At 43.7% G+C, this 22,279-nt stretch overlaps 1 protein-coding gene across 1 annotated transcript in view; it reads left to right on the top strand.

Moving 5' to 3' along the window:
* PRKCH (protein kinase C eta) overlaps positions 1 to 22,279 on the top strand; it is a 224,957-nt gene that overhangs the window by 147,048 nt on the left and 55,630 nt on the right. The window contains exon 10 of the mRNA XM_082617453.1: positions 14,841 to 14,995. Within this exon, the coding sequence (XP_082473579.1) occupies positions 14,841 to 14,995 (155 nt within the window). The remainder of the gene's footprint in view (positions 1 to 14,840; positions 14,996 to 22,279) is intronic.

Raw genomic sequence — 22,279 nt, forward strand, 5'->3', positions numbered from 1 at the left:
TTTCACAGAGGCCAAAGAAAATGTGACAGATCTTCTTTGTAAAGACATAAGCATTATCTCTGTTTTTTTCTGAGTTTGTAGACAGACAGAGCTCCTGTTTGGGGGCTCCTAACAGCTGTCCTGTCAGTGGCTGCACTGTGGCATTCTCGGGGACTGGGGCCCTGGTCTGGGAAGTGGAGGCAGAAGTAAGAGGTCTGTTGAATGTGAACAAGAGTTAGCACGCTCCCAGCAGTTCGGATAGGGCAGAGTTGTCAGAGCCTGGGGCATCTAAGGAACAAAAGATAAGCTCAGTGAGCATATAGTTAAAATGGGTTATGTTATAGTTTTGGAAGTTTTAGCCACAGCAATCAGAGAAGAAAAGGAAATAAAAGGAATCCAAATCGGAAAAGAAGAAGTAAAGCTGTCACTATTTGCAGATGACATGATACTATACATAGAGAATCCTAAAGGTGCTACCAGAAAACTACTAGAGCTAATCAATGAATTTGGTAAAGTAGCAGGATACAAAATTAATGCACAGAAATCTCTGGCATTCCTGTACACTAATGATGAAAAATCTGAAAGTGAAATCAAGAAAACACTCCCATTGCAACAAAAAGAATAAAATATCTAGGAATAAACCTACCTAAGGAGACAAAAGACCTGTATGCAGAAAATTATAAGACACTGATGAAAGAAATTAAAAATGGTACAAATAGATGGAGAGATATAACATGTTCTTGGATTGGAAGAATCAACATTGTGAAAATGACTCTACTACCCAAAGCAATCTACAGATTCAATGCAATCCCTATCAAACTACCACTGGCATTTTTCACAGAACTAGAACAAAAAATTTTACAATTTGTATGGAAACACAAAAGACCCCGAATAGCCAAAGCAATCTTGAGAATGAAAAACGGAGCTGGAGGAATCAGGCTCCCTGACTTCAGACTCTACTACAAAGCTACAGTCATCAAGACAGTACGGTACTGACACAAAAACAGAAATATAGATCAATGGAACAGGATAGTAAGCCCAGAGATAAACCCATGCACATATGGTCACCTTATCTTTGATAAAGGAGGCAGGAATGTGCAGTGGAGAAAGGACAGTCTCTTCAATAAGTGGTGCTGGGAAAACTGGACAGGGACATGTAAAAGTATGAGATTAGATCACTCCCTAACACCATACACAAAAATAAGCTGAAAATGGATTAAAGACCTAAATGTAAGGCCAGAAACTATCAAACTCTTAGCGGAAAACATAGGCAGAACACTCTATGACATAAATGACAGCAAGATCCTTTTTGACCCACCTCCTAGAGAAATGGAAATAAAAACAAAAATAAACAAATGGGACCTAATGAAACTTCAAAGCTTTTGCACAGCAAAGGAAACCATAAACAAGACCAAAAGACAACCCTCAGAATGGGAGAAAATATTTGCAAATGAAGCAACTGACAAAGGATTAATCTCCAAAATTTATAAGCAGCTCATGCAGCTCAATAACAAAAAACAAACAACCCAATCCCAAAATGGGCAGACCTAAATAGGCATTTCTCCAAAGAAGATATACAGACTGCCAACAAACACATGAAAGAATGCTCAACATCATTAATCATTAGAGAAATGCAAATCAAAACTACAATGAGATATCATCTCACAACAGTCAGAATGGCCATCATCAAAAAATCTAGAAACAATAAATGCTGGAGAGGGTGTGGAGAAAAGGGAACACTCTTGCACTGCTGGTGGGAATGTGAATTGGTACAGCCACTATGGAGAACAGTATGGAGGTTCCTTAAAAAAGTACAAATAGAACTACCATATGACCCAGCAATCCCACTACTGGGCATATACCCTGAGAAAACCATAATTCAAAAAGAGTCATGTACCAAAATGTTCAGTGCAGCTCTATTTACAGTAGCCTGGAGCTGGAAACAACCTAAGTGTCCATCATCGGATGAATGGATAAAGAAGATGTGGCACATATATACAATAGAATATTACTCAGCCATAAAAAGAAACGAAACTGAGCTATTTGTAATGAGGTGGATGGACCTAGAGTCTGTCATACAGAGTGAAGTAAGTCCGAAAGAGAAAGACAAATACCGTATGCTAACACATATATATGGAATTTAAGAAAAAAGTGTCATGAAGAACCTAGGTGTAAGACAGGAATAAAGACACAGACCTACTAGAGCATGGACTTGAGGATATGGGGAGGGGGAAGGGTAAGCTGTGACAAAGTGAGAGAGTGGCATGGACATATATACACTACCAAACGTGAAATAGATAGCTAGTGGGAAGCAGCTGCATAGCACAGGGAGATCAGCTAGGTGGTTTGTGACCACCTAGAGGGGTGGGATAGGGAGGGTGGGAGGGAGGGAGATGCAAGTGGGAAGAGATATGGGAACATGTATATGTATAACTGATTCACTTTGTTATAAAGCAGAAACTAACACCATTGTAAAGCAGTTCTACTCCAATAAAGATGTAAAAAAAGATGGGTTATGTTAGAAAGCAAGCAATACAAATAGCGCAGCTTCTCGTGTTTTGGCATTTAATGATTATATTTCCACTTTAGCAACAAAGCATTGAATGAGTGACATTTTATGAAAATCATCATCACCACTCTGGCCTTAAAGGGGTGCCTCTCTGTGAGTCTGATTCCTATCCTGTGTGTGGTACATATGATTGGAATTTACAAACGGAGATAAAGCTTTAAGAAATATTTCCCAATCAGTGTATAAAAACGTGCTGGTAGCAATACAAGTGCGCTTTGGGGAAAGCAGACTTGCTGTTTTCTTTCTTTTGTTTCCATGTATGGGAACGCCATTTCAGCTTAAGATGCAGATACCTTAGAGGCTATCTGCAAAACTGAGTGGTCTCTACATATTAAAAGTAGATCCTAGGGGCTTCCCTGGTGGCGCAGTGGTTGGGAGTCCGCCTGCGGATGCAGGGGACACCGGTTCGTGCCGCGGTCCGGGAAGATCCCACATGCCGTGGAGCGGCTGGGCCCGTGAGCCATGGCCGCTGAGCCTGCGCGTCCAGAGCCTGTGCTCCGCAATGGGAGAGGCCACAGCAGTGAGAGGCCCGTGTACCGCAAAAAAAAAAAAAAAAAGTAGATCGTAGCCACCAGAGACATTACCTGTTAATATGTTGAATGGTAATATTGTGTCTACGTTGCATTTTTAATTCAATTTAGTGAATGTTTCCTCAGCCAGGGACATTATGTGCCAGGGACTGAAGCCATAAGGAAGAACAAAGTGTGGACCTGCCCTTTTGTTGCTTTCAAGCAAGGGTCTTCCTAAACACAGATATGTCTTATCACTGTGTGATGGAAGACAGTCATAGCTTGGTCCCTAGGGAGGTTGGAAGGGCCTTCCATGGGAGGGGCTGTCTGAGCTGTGTTTTAAGCATATGAATAGGAGCCCAGACAGAGGTAATAGCAGTGCAAAGACACAGAAGCTTAAAATTTTATGATGTGCCCAGGAACCCCCAAATAACTTGATGTAGCAGGATTGCAGGAGAGGAAATACGGGGAGGAAAGAAGACATCCTTTGCTGAAGAGTTTAGACTCAATCATGAGGTGAAAGGGACTGGCAGGGAGCAACCTAAGCTTTGCATTTTGGGAGGGCTCCAGGTGGCTGTCTGCAGAGGGAGGAGACTGGGGGGGCAGCCCTGGTAAGGCTGTTGAACCACCGGCCTGCTGAACCTTCCTGCTCCAAGGCAGCAGTCACAGGAATGGAGTCAAGGAAACACATAGGAGGTGGAATTGATAGGACTTTTTAGAGTAAAAGAGTGAGAGGAATAGCCAGAGTTCTGACCAGTTAGGAGCCTGGGGGAACGGAATAAATGTTTTGGGGTTTTTTGTTGTGTTTTTGTTTTGCAGAAAATCCAGTGGTAAGATGTTGCTCAGAAACACTGTTCAGATGGGGAGTAGATTTTAGTGTCATCAGTATCCACTTGGCATAGTAGAAACTATCATTTAAAATGTCAGTAGGTGTTTATAGAAGGAGAAGAGAGGAAGGCGGAAGAGGGATTTCTAAGTAAGGGCGTCTAAAGGTAGGGGGAACAAAGAAGAATTGGGAGGAAGTGGTTTCTTAGGAGGAGCCATCAAGTGCTGAGATGAAGTCCGTTCACCAAAGGATTCAAAGCTATCCACTGGATCTAGGATGTGGTTGGTGTGTGGCCATCTTAGTCACCATTCTCATCCTTGGGGTTTGAAGGGCCCATCGAACTTCATTTCACCAGCTAAAGCTTCTCAACGAAGGTAACGCAATGTCCTCTCCCCTGGGTAAACTTTTTCATCTATTTCTGATTACTTTGCCCATCATCTTATTAGAGCTATGTCTCTTTTACTTGGGTCTCCCCACCTTTATAGTAAAGTCTGCATCTTTCTTCCTCAGTGGACAGTGGAGATCCATATTTTGCCCACGTTGCAAAAAGGATCTGGGAAGAGATTGTAGGGGATCTCATTCCCCAGCCAGAGGGCCAGAAAAGAATGATGTTGTGGCTACACTGGAAGTCTCAAACTCAAAATAGCACATGGAAGGCACATTCCAGACAGAAATTTCAGCAAGCGTGCAGCACCATAGAGCAGAGGAAGGAACAGACTCTCAGCCAGTGGATTGCCAGGCATCATCTTGAGGCAGATATGGAATATTCTTGGCCGGATTTGATATTTCCCTAATTGGCAAAATGTTTAATCAGAAAGCTATAACCCAGAATCTCCTCCCATGAGGAAGAAATGTCTAGTTGATCCACAGATCAAAGGGAGACATGAAATCTTCTTTAAAAAGTTGCAAAGTTTAGGAACCTCTGTCATGAAAAAGAATCTAAAGTGAAATGGCATAACGGAATTTTTACTCTTTATTCTGTAGCCCTATACAAACTAAATCCATAAATATCTTCAATAGACTTGTTCCTATTTGATGCTGAAACCAAAATCTTTATAAAAAGAATGTACTATGTGAAATAATGATTTAAAGGAATCCTATCCTGCATACCTCTAAGTGACCAAACCTTTTCTTTTTTTAAGTGAATAATCACCTAAGCTATCTTCTTTGGAATCTACATTCAGAATTAAAAAACCATGTCCAGTTCATAATAATCTGCTTTCAGAGATGCCTGTTTTTCCAGGCTAATAAAAATGATCTTTATCATAGGACAGTGACTAGACTGTTGATATCATGTCTCTTATTCTCATTAACGTAAGCAGAAGTCTAGCTAATTGTAGGACTTCATAGAAATGGCATGGGGAATAGTATGCAACTGTTTAAAAAATCATGGTTTTGATGACTAAGTACATCAGGAAATATTATGTAATGTAAGTGAAAAAGGAAGGGTATTTTTTTTGTTTTCTCTTTTTCTGTTCTTTAAACATGCTATAAAGTGTTCAGTATAATTTGGACATAAGGGGTAAATCAAATGTGGTTAAAATTACTTTGTAAATATCTTAGGTGCTCTAAAATCTGCAGTTCTTTGGATGCTAAAAGCCATAAATAGTTTTGTTTCTCCTTGTATTTAGACTCCTCTCTCTGGGTGTCAGGATAACAGGTAATTTTATTTTCTCAATTTTCCATGTATTTACTTTGTAATTACATTTGAACGAAGAACATGTAATTACTTTTATAAACAGAAAAACCAAAGCTTTATAAATAAAGGGAAATGAAGTGGCGTCAAGCAGACCTGCCTCTCTTGAACTCTTTCACAAACTGTTTTAACTGTAGACAAGGCACTTCACTTCCACAAACTGGCCGGGTAAAACTAGTCTTGGCAGTTTGTTCCAACTTTTCTAATCTACTTTAAATTTTATCAGGAAACAAAAATGGTCTCCTGCTAATGTTAGTTCCTCAAGGGTTTATTAAACCTTACCATAGTCCGGGCACCAGGGGCGGTGGTACTAGAGATACATCATTTGGCATCTGGGCTCTGCCTTAAAAGGTTTCGGGTCCTCCAGAGAAAACACGACCAAGTGCACAAAGTCAGCACAGCCAGCCCTGTGATACTGGGCAGGATGTGTGTGGACCAGAGACGCCAAATGAGGCTCTACCAGGAAGGGAGGACTTGTGCTCCAACTTTGCTATATCCCTGATCGTATGTTTGCTGCTTATTTATGCTTTAAAAAAACCATCCTGGCCCAGATGTTTCACAGGATGTTGACCTGCAGGTTCGATTGCCTCGTTTCCCTCATCTGGTACCTATGCCAATAAGCCTTGTTGAGTTTCATTATAAGAGAGGACCGTAATGTATCCAGTTTGCCAGGAGAACACTTGGTCTTTGGAAAGAACTGTGTGTCCCTCCAGGTTTAAAATGCAAGCTCCTAAGGGCTTGTTATATTGGAGACATATTTCACCTCCCCAAAGACTAGTTTCTGAGCTCAGATAGGATGTACCATGCCTGTGGGCTTGACAGAAGAGTTGCTGGGTAATTGAATTAACTTCGCATATCTTCTGGGCTGCACAAAATGATAAATTAAAAACAAAACACACAGACAAAAAGCCATTGGACTCCCTCTCCTTGTTTCTTCCTTGAAGACTTTGTAATCATTCTTCATGTGGTTAAGTTCAAGTTGTTTCCAGTTCAGGCATGGTGCAATCAGATTTCCTCACGGGGGGTGCTTTTCTGTCACCTCTTTGACGTCAGTAACGGTTTCCTGTTGATTTGAACTCCCTATTCACCCTGTAGATGACTTTGTCAGAGAAAAATTAGAAAACAGAGGCACTTATGAGAAATACAACACAATGCTGTCTATTACTGGAGATTTCCTTTTCCTTGCCCACAGCAGTCAATAGCACTCCACAGCTTTTGATACAGGGTTGATGTATTACTCATTTAGAAGTAATTCCAAAGCAATTCTTAGAACTTGGATAAGTAAGTATGGATGGGGCTCCCAGCTTAACATTGCCTTAAGGCAATAACTAAATTAGCCATTAACTTTAAACGTTGTTTCTATTCTTTGTCTTATTTCCAAAAGGTAACCTGCATCCTCACTGTAAATACATCTTTAAATGAGATTTACGTGTGTCAATGGCAGTGACCATGGATCCTTGGTTTAAACAGAAAAATCTTTCTCAGTCTGTTTATAAGAACAAATCGACGTTGTAGAAGGGGAGAAGAGCTACTATAAACAGTCTCGTTTACCATAGTGTTTGCAGTTCATAGGGGAGCCCGTTTGCCTTGCAATAATAATTATGATTATTATAAAGCTCTTAAAATAGAGAATATGAATTATTATCTAATATTAGAAAAATGAGAAAACTTATTTGGTGAATGTGTCTTGGCTTATCAAATCTAGTTTTGTGACACCTTGTTAAATAGTCACGTCCAAGAAAGATAAGTTCTCTTTATCAGGTCAGGGCCATGACTGTGCAGTATCAGGAAGTGCTCCTGCAACCCAGCCGCTGCCCTGGGGTCCTCCTGACTCCCTGATCCCTCGAGATTCCTGTCCTGAACTGAGGGTCGGGGAGCTGCTGCTCTAGCGGTTGCAGCTGCCGTTTCGCTCCTGTGTACTCGCCAGGCTGAGTGCTCCATGAGTGGGGCACCATGTCCGCATCCATTGGCAGGCGGCTCCCTACCTGCTTCACTGTAGTCCGCACCCCAGGGGCCAGAGGCCCCAGGAGCAGACGGCCATGGCAGCTGCAGCCTAGTGCAGGTGATGAGGCGGAGGATAATATTAGTACTAATAGTCGCTGACATTCATCAAGCACGTGCCACGTGCTGCATAACTGTTTGAAATTCTAAGCTTAAATCATTTCATCCTCGAACACCTGTGAGTTCAATCACCCTATTATCCCCATTTGGCCGATGAGAGTTTCGAGAGCGAAAAAATAAATAGAGCACAGCTGGAGCTGCTTTGGCATCTCGGGCTTCCTGACTCCTGACCCCTACACTGTGCTTTCTTTTAGCTACACCAGGGACTTCAAGGTCTCCCAGGTGTAGCTTTGGTCCTCTTTGTGTGACGTAGTAATAACAATAGAGGCTATTTGTTGAGATCCCTTTCTGGATCTGGTGCTGTGCCAGGCACTCGGCTTCTGGTTTAATCCTCACATGATCAGTGTAGTCAGAGGTGTTATTACCCTAGATATATAAATCAGGAAGCCTCATGCCCCTTAAAAATTGGTGAATGTTTCAGTTACAATTCTCCTGGTAGCAAATAATGGAAAAACACTTAACCAGAGTCATGCAAAAAGGGAGAAGTGAAAAAAAAGAATCAGAGGTACAGTGGTGTCTCGTGGAACCCAAGGGCACACAATGGCCAGGTCTCTCTGGGGACCTGAAACTGGAAGGGTGTGAGGGACCCAGGTAGTTTCCTTCTCGGCCCATTCACGCTTTCTTATCTTTGCCCCATTCTCCCCCATCTGTCCATCTAGGCTTTCACTGCTCTGATATACCAAGACATCTCATGTGTTGACACCACAGAGGCGGCAGCCTCAGCTCCCTAATTCATATTTCCTCAGTTCTTGCACACAGCACAGCCTACATGAACACCTGTCTATCTCTCAGTTCCAATTTTCTGGGAAGGAGACTGGGGCGGGAGGCGGGAAGCAACTTGGTCCAACTTGCTGTGTGCAGGATGTCCAGCACTTACCCATGTGACGGTGCCAGGGCAGGTTTCTGAGAAAGGAAAGGCTCAATGGGCTGAGCAGACACCTCTTAAGGTGTCTGGCACACAGACCCTAAGGGGTCTCATCCCTGGCCCATGCTCACTCTGCACTCACCCTCATTAGGAGACATCACCTTGCCACAGGTACCATAGCACTTCTATCTATACTGGTGTTTTCTCTCTAACTTTTCCTCTTGCAATTGCCCAGCAGTTTTACCTCCTAAAAAAACAGTCCTTAGGAGGGGCTTCAGGGAATGCACGCTGCTTATACTGACAGCCACTTTCAGGTCAGAAGATATTTTTATCCCCTTTGGCCTAGGGAAGTAACATCCCTGAAATGACAGTAGCCAGGGCAGACTTGGCCCAGGCTGCAGCCAGTCAATGGAACCAGGCACGTGACGACAGGAATTCTATTATTAACCAGGCACCAGCTCCTTGGCCTCCTGTAACTCACGCTGGGCTGGGCTGGGCTGGGCTGGGCTGAGCTGAGCTGAGTGGGACAAAGGGATTTCTGAGTTGCTTTTATTCCCCCAGGTGTTCCTCACCCCATGTTAATGACTTACATTTGTGGTTGGTTGAATCAGGAACAAAAGAGAGAAGCAAGGGGCAGACAAAGGGCTGGGCCACTTGGCTTTAGAACTGAGGTTAAGCCAGTCTGCAGGACCTTAGATTCTCTACTGTGCAGATCAGGGCAAGATTTCCCCTCGAGGAGCCAGAAGCCTCGGGGAAAGCCGTGCAGGTGTCCAGGCTCAGCATCTAGGAAATTGGATTTTAGAAAAAACTGGAATGCTATGTACACAGGCTTAAATACAGAAACAGCCGTCTGCCCTCACTGCCCAAGGTGGGATTTGGAAACTCTTCCCTGCCCCAGAAATGACTCATGGCAGCCTTAATCCACCAGTACAGTGAGAGCCTCCCTAAATGCATGGATCCCAGCAGATGCTTCCTCTGGTTGCTTCCCAGTTGGGTTTCTTCAGCATGACTTAGTGTTTGTCAAGTCATCAGTGAGACTAGGTCTTAAGCAGCACAGACAGTGGAGTTGTAGGCAGGAGGTGATCTTCTGCTTTGTTGCTTCATCGCTGCTTTGTAAAGGGCATTTGTTCAATGTGAAAGGTTTCCAGCTTGATGGCATTCATGCCATAGGAGTAAAATTCAGCTGGAGTCATTGGTGTTCGTAGCCGATGTTTATTATTTGTGGCGGGTTCCAACACTACTGCAGTCTTTTTCAAGCCTAGCCCTTAAAAAGCATAGCTGCCACCTGCTTTAGCCCAGACACTGGGCCTGTAATTATGGCAGAGGCCGATAGTGAATGACCGTGTGTATTTATAGGACTAAGGCCCCGTTCTCAGCTGTGGGTGACCTGCGGATAGGGTGAAGGGAAGCTTCCTAACTAGCCTTGGCTTTTTTTTTTTTTTTTTTTTTTTTTTTTTTTTTTTTGCGGTACGCGGGCCTCTCACTGTTGTGGCCTCTCCCGTTGCGGAGCACAGGCTCTGGACGCACAGGCTCAGCGGCCGTGGCTCACGGGCCCAGCCGCTCCGCGGCATGTGGGATCTTCCCAGACCGGGGACACGAACCCGTGTCCCCTGCATCGGCAGGCGGACTCTCAACCACTGCGCCACCAGGGAAGCCCAGACTTGGCTTTTTGTATCAGCACTTGATCCTGAAAGCAGCCTCAGCACCTGGGGAACATCCCCCTTTGCACTCACGACACCCTGCCTCACACCTGACACTTCAGCTGTTCATTCACCTTGATTCCTGCCCCCTCCATCCCACTGCATCCTGACTCGTGCTTCCTCATCCTTCAAGGCTGGTGAATCGGCTCCTCTTCAAAGCTTTCCCACAACCCCACCCCAGCCTCCAGGCTGCTCCGGTGTCCCTGCTCTGTTTCTGCATGATGCCCCCTGTGCCCCTCTACTGTGCTTAGCACACTGGGCTGATGTGCTCCGGCTACAAGAGCTTCCTGAGAGCAGGCCTGGGCTCTTGTTCATTTTATGATACTTGGCCCCCACCCAGGGCCTGGCATATTGTGTGCTCAGTAAACGTGTATTCCTCCTTGTTGAGACCCTTAAAGCAAGCATAAAAGGTCTCTGAGGGGACTTCCCTGGTGGTGCAGTGGTTAGGTCACGGGTTCCAGTCCTGGTCCGGGAAGATCCCACATGCCACGGAGCAACTAGGCCTGTGTGCCACAACTAATGAGCCTGTGCTCTAGAGCCCGTGCCCGGCAACAAGAGAAGCCACCACGATGAGGAGCCCACGCACAGCAAGAAGGACCCGACGCAGCCAAAAATAAATAAGTAAATAGAGTAGTATTTAAAAAAAAAAGTCTTTGAAAGACTCGGTAGACTCTATGAAGCCTGTGTACCAGAACTCAGACCCTCTCCTCTCAGTGGAGCCCTGGGACCCAAACCAGAGCCTGCTGAGTCTCATTTTGGATGTGATTCCAACAAGCCTGATGGCCTGTTTATATCAGGCATCAGAATGGCTATTAAGGGAGAGGGTTGTTATTAGGGGCCCTGAATAATGGGCAGCCAGGGATGTGAAGACCCCTCTTTCTGTAGCTGCTTTCCTAATTCCACCTCCCACTGCCTAAGTACCTGCTCTAAGACAGTCTCAAAATTGCACTTTTCCAGTCTCTCATCTTTCAGATGAAAATTAGGGAAATATGGAGGAAGCCGTATGTGACTTTGCTTTGTTTCTAATTATAAGAATAATGCACACTCATCATAGAAACCTTCAGAGGGAATTTCCTGGTGGTCCAGTGGTTAGGACTCTATGCTTTCACTGCCGAGGGCCCGGGTTCAGTCTCTGGTCGGGGAACTAAGATCCTACAAGCTGCACTGTGTGGCCAAAAATGATTTTTGTAATAAAAAAAAAATTTTTTTAAAGAAACCTTCAGAGATACTGAAAAGTATAAAGAAGAGATAAATGACATACAAGATCTCACAACTGAAAGCTGACTTGTCATACATAGGTATCTTTTTGTCTTTTCTGTGCATATCCGCATCTTTGGCTATAACTGAAATAATTCTGCACATTCATGGGTATGATCTTTTTTTTTTTTCCTAACTGAAAACATCTTCACCATTACAGCCACCACCAGCAGCCGCTACTCTTTATCGCACACTTTCTAGAAGCCCCACCTGAGGACATGTTTAATGAAAGTTTATTGCTGAGGATGGCTTCTCACTCACCCCCACTATGAGTGAATCTTCGCTAAAAGCTGGATATTTTTATCATTTATCTCCACCTCTACAAAAGAAATAGTGGAGAAATTGCTACCAAATTTGAACTGCCTTGGCAGCAGACATTTTAAAATAGAGTGAACAGAATTGTATGTAAACAGAAGGTCTCCTCACAGCAAACACATTTTGCTAGCTGATAAACATGCTTTTCGTTTTCTACCTTGTGACATTATTGTAGGTCTTTGGTAAGATGGACTATTACTTTTCATTAAAGTGTCCTTGTATCTCCTGGCTCATTCTCCCTACCTGCTTGCTTAAAGAGTTGCGTGTAGCCCGAGGGCTGGAAGCTGTACCATCTGTTCTAAGTGGTGCCAGACAGGAAGTTAGAAATGAGACTCTGGGTGAAAAAAAACGCGTATTTTCACAGTTCTAAAGCTTATGACCTCTTGCTGTGCATGCCAGGTGTGCGTGCCTCCCAGGAACCCGTGCATTATCTGAGAATCTGCCGCCAGGGCAGGTGGTGGGGCTGAGACAGACAGGCATGACTGAGGAGCGAAGGCAGTATGTCCTTCCCCAGATCTGGAATTTAGCCCAGGGTCTGGCTTTTCAGACTTGAGATTATGAGAATTATTTTAGGGGGGAACTAGGAATGGACGCAATTTCCCTTGATGCCTACTGTCTTAGACGTTCTTGCTAACCCCCGCTGATTTCCAGCAGCCTAAGGAGTAGCCACTTACCTACTGACCCAATTCTAGTAGCCAGGTATTTCAAGCTATTGGGATTCATGTGACTGCCAGTCACAACCATGCAAAGGTGAACAGGCCAGATGACAAAAATGTATCAGATGGACATTCTTGCTGAGGGATAGTTTGAGGCGGCTTTACCACCTGGGGATTCATCCAGGCCCCTGAGGCCCCTCCAAATGAACACAGCGTCGGCATAACCATTTCTCACGCGGATGCAGCTCTTAGACCCGTCTCTATCTCAGGCTTACCCTCCGCCCCGCCCACTGCTAACCTACTCCTTCCACCCGAGCCCTCCCCATATGGAAAATAGGGAACCCCATTGCTCATCCAAGCTCGTCCCACCCAACTCGGCCTCTCCCCATGGTCAGTCACACTCACATGAAGGCCATTAGCTTAGTCAGACGGCTTGATATACTTGGTATTCTGTTGGCTTATATTGGTCAACCTGAAGAGTTGTTTTATTGGTGTTTGGTTTTGGGTTTTGTGTGCATGAGTCTTGCCATTCCATCTTCACTCTTAAATTCTTGCTTCTCATTAGCAGAAAGAGGCATTTCATAGACCCAGAGGATTTTTTTTCCCCTTCTAATTAAGGTTTGTCTTAAAACTGGGAATAGGAGGAGGTCATAAGTTGTAGTGTCTTCTGATTGGGAAGGGCCTGATTAAACCAGTGATGGATCAGGAGATGAACGACAGCATACACAATCTCTGTCCACCATTCAGCTGTGAATGCATGGCAATGCCAAGCAGAGCTGGCAGCAACTGAAACCATAAGTAAGGATGGCTTCTGTGTGCGTATACACATCCTTTGTGAATTGGTAAAATACCAGTTTCCTTACAAAATGACCTCCCACCCTCCTACCCCCCAAAAGGATGACCACTGGCCCTGATGGCACTCATTCAGAAGGTCTCAGCTCCCACATCACTTGCTCAGAGAGACCTCCCCTGACCCCCCCAAGCGGATGACACAATGTCATTGCTTCCTCCACTTTTCCTTCACGGCATTTACCAGAATTTGTAAATTTGCCTGTTTGTGTGACTTTGTGGCTTTCTTAAAGTAATGTGTATCTCCCACACTAGACTCTCTATGGATAGAGACTGTGTCTGTTTTGTGCCTTTTTTTACTCTCTGTTGGGTCCCCATCACCTAATTCAGCACTGGCTAACTTGGGACTCCATAAATGCTAATGAGAGGGAATGAGGAAATCCATTGATCTCAGAGGTTCCTGAAGCAAAGCGTTTTATGCTGTCCATCTTGGAGAATCACTTTTTAATGGAGACTTGTACACTTCTTCCATTAAGCAGTGTTGCTTTCCATAGCACTTTATTCATAACACTTGCACAGTACTTAGTACATTGACTGCAACAGTGACTTCTAAGAGCCCATTTCACCTGCTGGGTTAGAGTTCCTTCCAGATGGAGACAGCATCTCACTTGACTTTAAGTTCCCTTTTCTGATTCAGGAACCTTCTGAGGGGCCAAATGGAATTTCTAACATTGAGGCAACCCTGAGGCTGTCATTAAACTGTCGTCTGGCTGATTTGTCAAAAATGTTTTCCTTTCTCTGTGATTATTCTCCGCCCAGGTGTGAGGACCTATCAGATGTCCCTTACTTGCTGTGATTAACCCTGCATGTTCCAGACAAAAAGGCATGCACTTTTTTTTTTTTTTTTTTTTTTTTTTGGCGGTAGGCAGGCCTCTCACTGTTGTGGCCTCTCCTGTTGCGGAGCCTCCGGACGCGCAGGCTCAGCGGCATGCTCATGGGCCCAGCCGCTCCGTGGCATGTGGGATCTTCCCGGACCGGGGCATGAACCCGTGTCTCCTGCATCGGCAGGTGGACTCTCAACCACTGCGCCACCAGGGAAGCCCGGCATGCACTTTTTGATTTATGCTTCTCTCTTCCAGTTTATAAAACTCAATGATTCTGGTAGAGATAGTATCATCATCCTCACCTTATTAATGTCGAACATCCAAAAAAAGTTAAATTCAAGGTTACATAGTGTTTAAAGTGCAGAACTAAAACTAGAACCAAAGCCTTCTCTACTTTTTATTTAATGCAGAAATTCAAGCTTGTGTGGAATTACTTAAAGGAGATCCAGGTGTTACTGGCACCACCAGCCCCCATCCCCACCATTCCAAGGATTTAATCCACCAGACCCTCCTGCTTTGCCCTGACCCGCTGTCAGGATGTTCCATTGAGTACCTCCATTTAACCACCTCTTCTCCCCACGCCGGAGCCCAAGGTCATGTGATACTGACTGAATTCTAGGCTAATGGCTACACCACGTTGGATCCTCTTTTGTCTCTTTTGTGTTTGTACCCAGGATCGTCTGTTTTTTGTGATGGAGTTTGTGAACGGAGGTGACTTGATGTTTCATATTCAGAAGTCACGTCGTTTTGATGAGGCACGAGCTCGTTTCTATGCTGCAGAAATCATTTCGGCGCTTATGTTCCTACACGACAAAGGAATCATCTATAGGTGAGTTTTGGTTGCTGGTAACCCCTCTCATAATTCATCCCTGGTTCATTCCCCTGTTCAGCCCATCCTTCCGTTTCTCATGATGAACAATTGAAATGTTTTTGGCATTAAATTCACAAAGCTTTGTGTGTCCATTAGAATAAATGAATAACACAGCGATTAACAATGCCTGCAAACTAAAACTTGCCCCCATGTGGTATTCGTAAAATAAGCTTGAGAGTTCTCAGAAGAGACTGTTCATGAACTTGTTCAGCCGGAGTTTTCTAAGGCCAAACCCTGCAAAGGGCTGAGCACATTGCTGCTCTCTTTTTTCTGTTTTAACCTTGAGAGTGATTCGTTCCATTTTCAGAATCCATGCCTAAACTGCAGAGCATGGATGCCTCTTGCCCTAAATTGCTGTGATTAGGAATCACAGTCCAATGAGCTTGCGGCTTACCAATCCGGGAGCCAAGAGGTGACCAGTTGATGAGCAGTGTCCTCCTGCTCGATGATACCTATCACTTGAAGCCCCCTCCCAAATATTGTCTGATTCCATTTCATGACACACAATCTTTTGATTGTAATATATCATACTTTAAATGGGCTTGAAATCTGGTTGATGTTGTTAGATCTCAGAGCTCAGGGGAGATCAAATTAAACTTTAGTCAGACACAAAGCTGAGTAAGGTGGGAAATGTAATAGTGAGTGTTAGATAATTTTTATTCTTAAATTTCCCTTTTTTTCCCCTGTTGACAATGTCATCCTGCTCTTTACATCACATTATGACTTAGTCGCCACATATACTCCTTTTTTTTCCCCTCTTGAGAAGCAATTGTTTCTTTCCCTTGAGAAAAATTCTGTCTCATATTAGGCACATGAATGTTGAAGTAAAGAATTTCCTGATTGTTTACTAGCTTGCTAAAGGCTGTTCCTTTCGTGAGCTCATGACAGCATGAACATCATTATTAAAGTGTGAGAGAGCTTCAAAAACTGAATATTCTTAAGTACCCTGGGAGAAAAAAGTAGAAAAAGAGAAGTGAGACCAGTAAAGAATGCAGTAGGACTGGTCGATGGTACCAGAAAGAAGTGGAAAAACAAGAAGGTAGAGCAGGCACTGTGCAGAAATGTTTTCTAGTGAATTCGCAGTGCAGAGCATGAAACCTCAAGTAGACACAGCTCTTCTGTCACAGCACCCCCTGTGAAGTAGAAGAGGGGTACAGCACGGGGAGCCAGGCTGGATAACCAGCAGTGGGGTAGTCCCTTGAAGGTCATAAGGAATCTCCTTTCACTCCTAAGTCATGAGGCGGCCCCAGGTCACTTTGGATGACCTGTGCTTTGAGCTTTCTCAACCAGGACGTGATGTTCTCCTGGTGGCTCCAGCAGGGCATTTCTCCTGTCTCAGCCCTCCGCCCAGTGCATGATTGGTGGTGGTTGCTGACATGATCTCTGGTGGTGGAGGGAGTTCTAGGTCCTTCCTGGTGGTGGTATCGGACTCTGGGCTGTGTGTTCCACGTTTGTTCTCCTCTCCTTGCTTTAGCTACTCATCTCTGCTCTGTTTAGCCCAGGGAGAGCCTTCCGCACATTTAATTTTTAAGAATAATCACTTCCCTACTTGACAGGGACTTGTGTTGTAAATTTAAAAAGATTAACAATGGCAACAAGAGCTAAATGGAGTACTTGTTACAGGCCTAGTACTTGACCTGAATTTCTCCCTTAATCCTCCCAACAATGGTATTATATAACAATAGTATTACTTGTGTTACTTAGATGAATTACTGATCTTCAAATGAGTTAATAACCAGACTATTAACTGGTAGTGAAGCCAGAATTCAAATTATGTTTTTAACCACTGGGCTATACTGTATCCTCAGGAGAGACTTGAAGGCTTAGAGTACAACCTTAAAGTAAACTGTCACATAAACCCATTGAAGAGTGGGTTTCTTACTCCCCTTTTGGTGATAGGGCGACTTTGATTTGTGAAAATGAGGCAGAAGGGGTGTTTTAGTCCATTCAGGCTGCTGTAACAAAATAGCACAGATTAGGTGGCTCATAAACCACAGAAATTTATTTCTCATAGTTCTAGAGACTAGAAGTCCAAGATCAAAGAACCAGCATGGTCATGTTTGGTGAGGGCCGTCTTCCTGGCTCCTAGCTGGTACCTTCTCACTGTGACCTCACGTGGTGGAAGGGGCCAGGGATCTCTTTGGAACCCCTTTTATAAGGCACTGACCCTATTCATCAGGGCCCCACCCTCATGACCTAAGCACCCCTCAAAGGCCCTACCTACTAATACCATCACCCTTTGAGGGTTAGGATTTCAACATAATGTTGGGGAGGGAGGACACAAACATTCAGACTAGCAGTGGGGAAAAGCAGTAAGGCCTAAATCATTTTCTTGAATACTCAGGCTTTTCATAAGCACTGTATTACCTTGATGCGAGGCACATACTAGATGACCTGTGTGGGATGTGACTGCCTCTCCATCTCCCTGTTTCATTTGTCTTGAAATATGGAGGATGGACATTGTAGCCTGATGTGGTTTCTGGTGAAGCAGTATCAGCCCACATCTTGAGAAATTTTATTTCAGTTCTTGATATTGCGGTTCAAATCTGAGAATTTAATTCACTCTTTGACTTGAACTCCATGTGCAGGCTCTAACTGATATGGTTGACTTTGAAGGGAACACATTTAATTAGGATAGATTCCAATGCTATTTTTATCCTGTGGATTTATTTCATGGGATAATTTAATTCCATTCAGGGTACTGGCCTGAGAGCAGAGTCTTAAGGATAAGCCTTTGAAAACCAAGTCTTTGTAATTCACAGAGAGCAAAGGGTACATTTGGGTCACAGAGGGTGTGAATTTGATCCAGAGAGCACAGTGAGAAATGTGGGAGCATAGGACAGCCTTGTTTATCATACATGTCCTGGGATGGCCTTTATCAGAGCTAAAAAGATGAATGATGCCTGAATGATGCCTCTGATCTCTCCAAATAGAGCTGTTGTTGTTTGGCTGTTCTATGTTTTTGGTTTTTTCTGGGGGAGGTGTTTCTTTTGCAGCAAGTTACAAAGATGGTACCATTTGCAAGTCATCATCAAATGGGACTTTAGAAGGTAGTGCCTCATGCCTTTCTTCTCCCTCTCAGCGGACTGTGCCTGTGTGAGAGGAGACAGGCCAGTTTCATTCAAGCGCTTTTCCGCTTGTGTTCTGACCCTGATTCTCAGATGTGTTCACTTGCGTTCCATGGAGGAACAGAAGCCCAGCTCTTGGGAGTTACAGCAAGCAAAGAGTCTGCCCCGTTGCCTTTGGTTGGAAGGTCTGGAGCCTTGCTGTGGCCCACAGACCAAGAAAAGAGAGGGCTGCAAAATAAGCAGTCAGTCAGTCACTTTGCTGGGGGAAAAAAAGACTATTCATTCCTTTGTCTGGGGCTTATTGGCTGACTGGAATCCCAGACAGTGCTCATGAATAATTTACATGGGCACTGACTTTTTTCCAGAGTCAAGCCCTACAGAAATGGGGAAAACAAAGAGGCACGCATCCCATTTACCTGCCTGCCAGCATTATGGGCACTGTTTTCTATCGTGTTTCATAAACCGTGTTAGAGGAGAACTCAGACATCATTTGACGTGTCAACCCCTAACTCCCAAAGCCAGCCAGCGCACATTGGATTTGCTGTTTCTGACAAAGCATGGAATGTATCTAAAATAGGTTGAGTGAGGAAGAATTTATAGAAGAGCCCAGTTTAAGTTTTGATTCCTGCTTCCCAGGTTATACTTGAACACAGCACATTTCAACACACACTTTTCAACTCATGGGTCTGACTGCTTTGTGCCCTGTTCAGTTCTCATCATGCGGGCTGCATGGATATCAATGGTAATTTGCCATCCCATCGTCCAGATGTGGAACTGGCCACAGAGGCTGACTGCCAGACCTGACATATTGTTTTGTACTCATATACTTATACAGTACATTAACTTTTAAGGAAAATCACTTTTGATTTCTCCTCAAATTAGAGAACAATCACTACCTAATTTGACTTTTTTTTCCCATAAATTCAGAATTTGGAAAGATTAGCGATCTCCCCGCCAGATGAGATCTATCTAGCTAGTCTCTGAGCACAGCTGTGAGACATTGTATCTGCATGAATACACCAATCTTTATATCATCTGACTCTTGTTTCTCAAAGATACCATAAGGGACCATCAGGTTCCTTGCTGACTCCACATACCTGTGTGATCTGAAGTTAGCTGAGTACCATTTTGCTCAGAGAGGCCATGCCAAGAGAGACCACCTCTGTGAGCATTGCTTTCATGTTTAAGAATTCACAAGTCTGGACTTCCCTGGTGGTCCAGTGGTTAAGACTTTGCTTTCCAACGCAGAGGGTGAGGGTTTGACCCCTGGTCAGGGAGCAAAGATCCCAAATGCCTCACAGCCAGAAAACCAAAACATAAAACAGAAGCAATATTGTAACAAATTCAATAAAGGCTTTAGAAATGGTCCACATCAAAAAAAAAATCTTAAAAAAAAAAAAGAATTCACAAGTCATCTGTTTCCAAATCAACTTGTGTGTTGGGTCCATGGTGAATATCATGTGCTTGAGTCATTGTTCTCTGATATCTAGCTCTTCCCCCTCTTGAGAATTGTGTCAACACCTGTCTGATTCCCATTTCCTGGGAATTTCTTACTCCCATTTCTTACTCCTAAGTATTTATCAGCAGAGTTTCAGAGTCCCCAGATGTCTTTCATTTGAGCCTGGAATTCTGGACTCCTATCTACAGTGGAATTCGATTCTATATTTGTATTTATTCTACTCACTCTAGTGAGAAACATGGTCTTTTTAGGTAAAGTTGAAAGTCAAATTTAGGAGCTCTGTTTTCCCTTTGCCATGTGATAACATCATTCTTTCTGCTCCAAGAAGTAGGTCTACTCTTTCTTGATCTGCATGCTACAAAGACAGTCACAAATTGTCGTGTTTTTATCTTCATATCGTCCTTGCTTTTTCAGGATGTGCTAGCCGTGGGATTTTCAATCCATTAGTAACTTTCACTTTGGATTTTGGCTGTGAGCTCTTACTCAGGATTATTACTGGAGCTCCAAACATTTTAGTCATATTCCTGCCTTCTCTCTTCTTAGCTTGTCATGCATGTTCTGCCAGATGATGGGCTCATTCAGTTCCTGCTCCTCCATCACCAGAAAGTGACTTCAATCCCTAACTCCTGAGATCTTTTTTCAAAGGCGTGATGGGGAGCTCTGAGGATTTCCAGCTTACTAAAATAGCTTGACATGTCCCCCAAATGAAACTCATCAGCCCCTATTCCCCTCCCTTGCACAGCCTTTGGGGACGTTTGACAAGAATTTATTGAGCATTGACTCTCTGCCAAGGATATGGATACAGTGATAAGCAAAAACAAAAGTGCTCCCTTGTGGAGAGTATGGTCTAGTGAGGGAGAAAGACATCAATCACATAATCATACCAATAGAAAATCACAACTGTGACCAGTGCTGTGAAGAAGAGGAATGCATTGCAATGAACGAGAACCTCTCACAGGGTGATTCAATCTGGTCAAGGAAAGGTGGAAGATTTTCCTAAGGAAGTGACTCATGAGCTGAGGTAACTAGTAAAGAGTGAAGGAAAGAGCATTCAAGACAGAAGGAATAGCAAATGCAAGTGCCCAGTGTCAGGAGGGAGCATGGCGAGCTCAAGGGCTTTTAGAGAAAGAAGTCCAGTGTGGTTGGAATTTAGGAGGCCTATCTTCCCACAATTGATATTTCAATATCCTAATGTGCTCACTGGCCTCTGATGACTTTGAGATTTTTTAGGCACTCCTTGTAAATAATTTATTTAAAAGTTGGGTAAGGCTAGTCGTGTTGTCAGTCCCTGGAGGAACCATTCACTCACAGTGAGTTTCTTGTGTCCAAATCTATGTGTTTGTATTCAAAAATGGAATTATAAAGTATCAGAGCCAGATGAGACCTACAAGATTACTTAGTGCCGAGTTCCTGGTTACAGATGAAAGAATTCAAGTCTGAAACATCCAAACAATAAATTGCTTCTCAGAATGGATGTTTTCTTAGGATGGCTCGCTTGCAGCTTGTTTTTCACCTCCAGAAAAAAATATTGCCATTAGAGAATTTTGTTTCAGTCTTCAGCGTACTGCTGACCTGAAGGGCTAAGCAAAACATTCGGAAGCCTGTGATATTGTTCACTCCATTTCAGTGAGGAAAATGCAGTTGAGCTCAGAACATAATTACTGAGCTCCCACTTGTGTTACGAGGTATAGATACAAAATGAGTAGATGTGTTGTCTGCCCTCTGAGGTTCTTTCTGTGGAGTGGGAGAGACGGCCCGTAAATAATAGCAGATGGGCTCCAAAACTGGATTATGCCCAGGGCATTATGGGAGCACAGAGAATGGCCACTTAGCTTAAGAAGGAGATTTAGGCAAACTTCCTATGGGAGGTGATGCCTGAGCTGGGTGTGGAAAGTTAAAAGCTGAATAAAATTAAGTAGGGTGTTTAGGTAGGGCGCAGACTTGAACAAAATCTGAGAAGTGTGAAAGTCCCTGATGAATCTGTGGGTGGAGTGGAAAACTACTAGAATTTTGGTAGCACTAGAGCCTAAAGATTGAAGTATGGTGGAAGATAAGGCCAGAGGGGTTGACAGAAATGAAGTTATGCAAGACTTAACATTCTTGAGAAGTATGAATTCTGTATCACTTAGGATTTGGCACCATTGCCTGTCACAGGAAATATAAAATGACAGTGGCTTAAACTAAATAGAAATGTATTTCTCTTCCCTGTAAAGAATCTGGAGGTAGGGTGTCCAGCTCTGCCATTAAAGCTCCATGGAGTCCTCAGGGATGCAGATTTCTATCTTTTCTATTCTGCCCTCTCCAAGGTCACCTCATGGTCTAAGATGGTTGCTGCAGCTCCAGAAGTCATCTCTGTATTCCAGTTCCAGGCAGTAAGAAGGGCAAAGGGCACTCCTTCCAGCTGAGTCAGCTCTCTGAACTTCCACACAGTACTTACCATGGAATTGTCCAGAACTTGGTCACATGGCTGTACCTAGCTTCAGTGAAGGCTAGGAAATTACTACATAGCTATGTTCTAACTAAAAATTGAGTTTCTCTTATTAAGGAAAAAGAAGGAGAATAGTTATTTGATAGAAAACCTGCACTGTCAGGTACAAATTTCATACCAGGAAATTTGGCTTTATGTAGCAGGTAAAGGAGAGAGAGTCTTTGAAGAATTTTCAGCAAGTTGCATGACATGAGTGAGTCGATTTATATTTTACATGTATTTGGCAG

This window comes from Mesoplodon mirus (genome assembly GCF_964341445.2).
Source record: "Mesoplodon mirus genome assembly, chromosome: 4".
Classification (NCBI taxonomy): Eukaryota; Metazoa; Chordata; class Mammalia; order Artiodactyla; family Ziphiidae; genus Mesoplodon; species Mesoplodon mirus.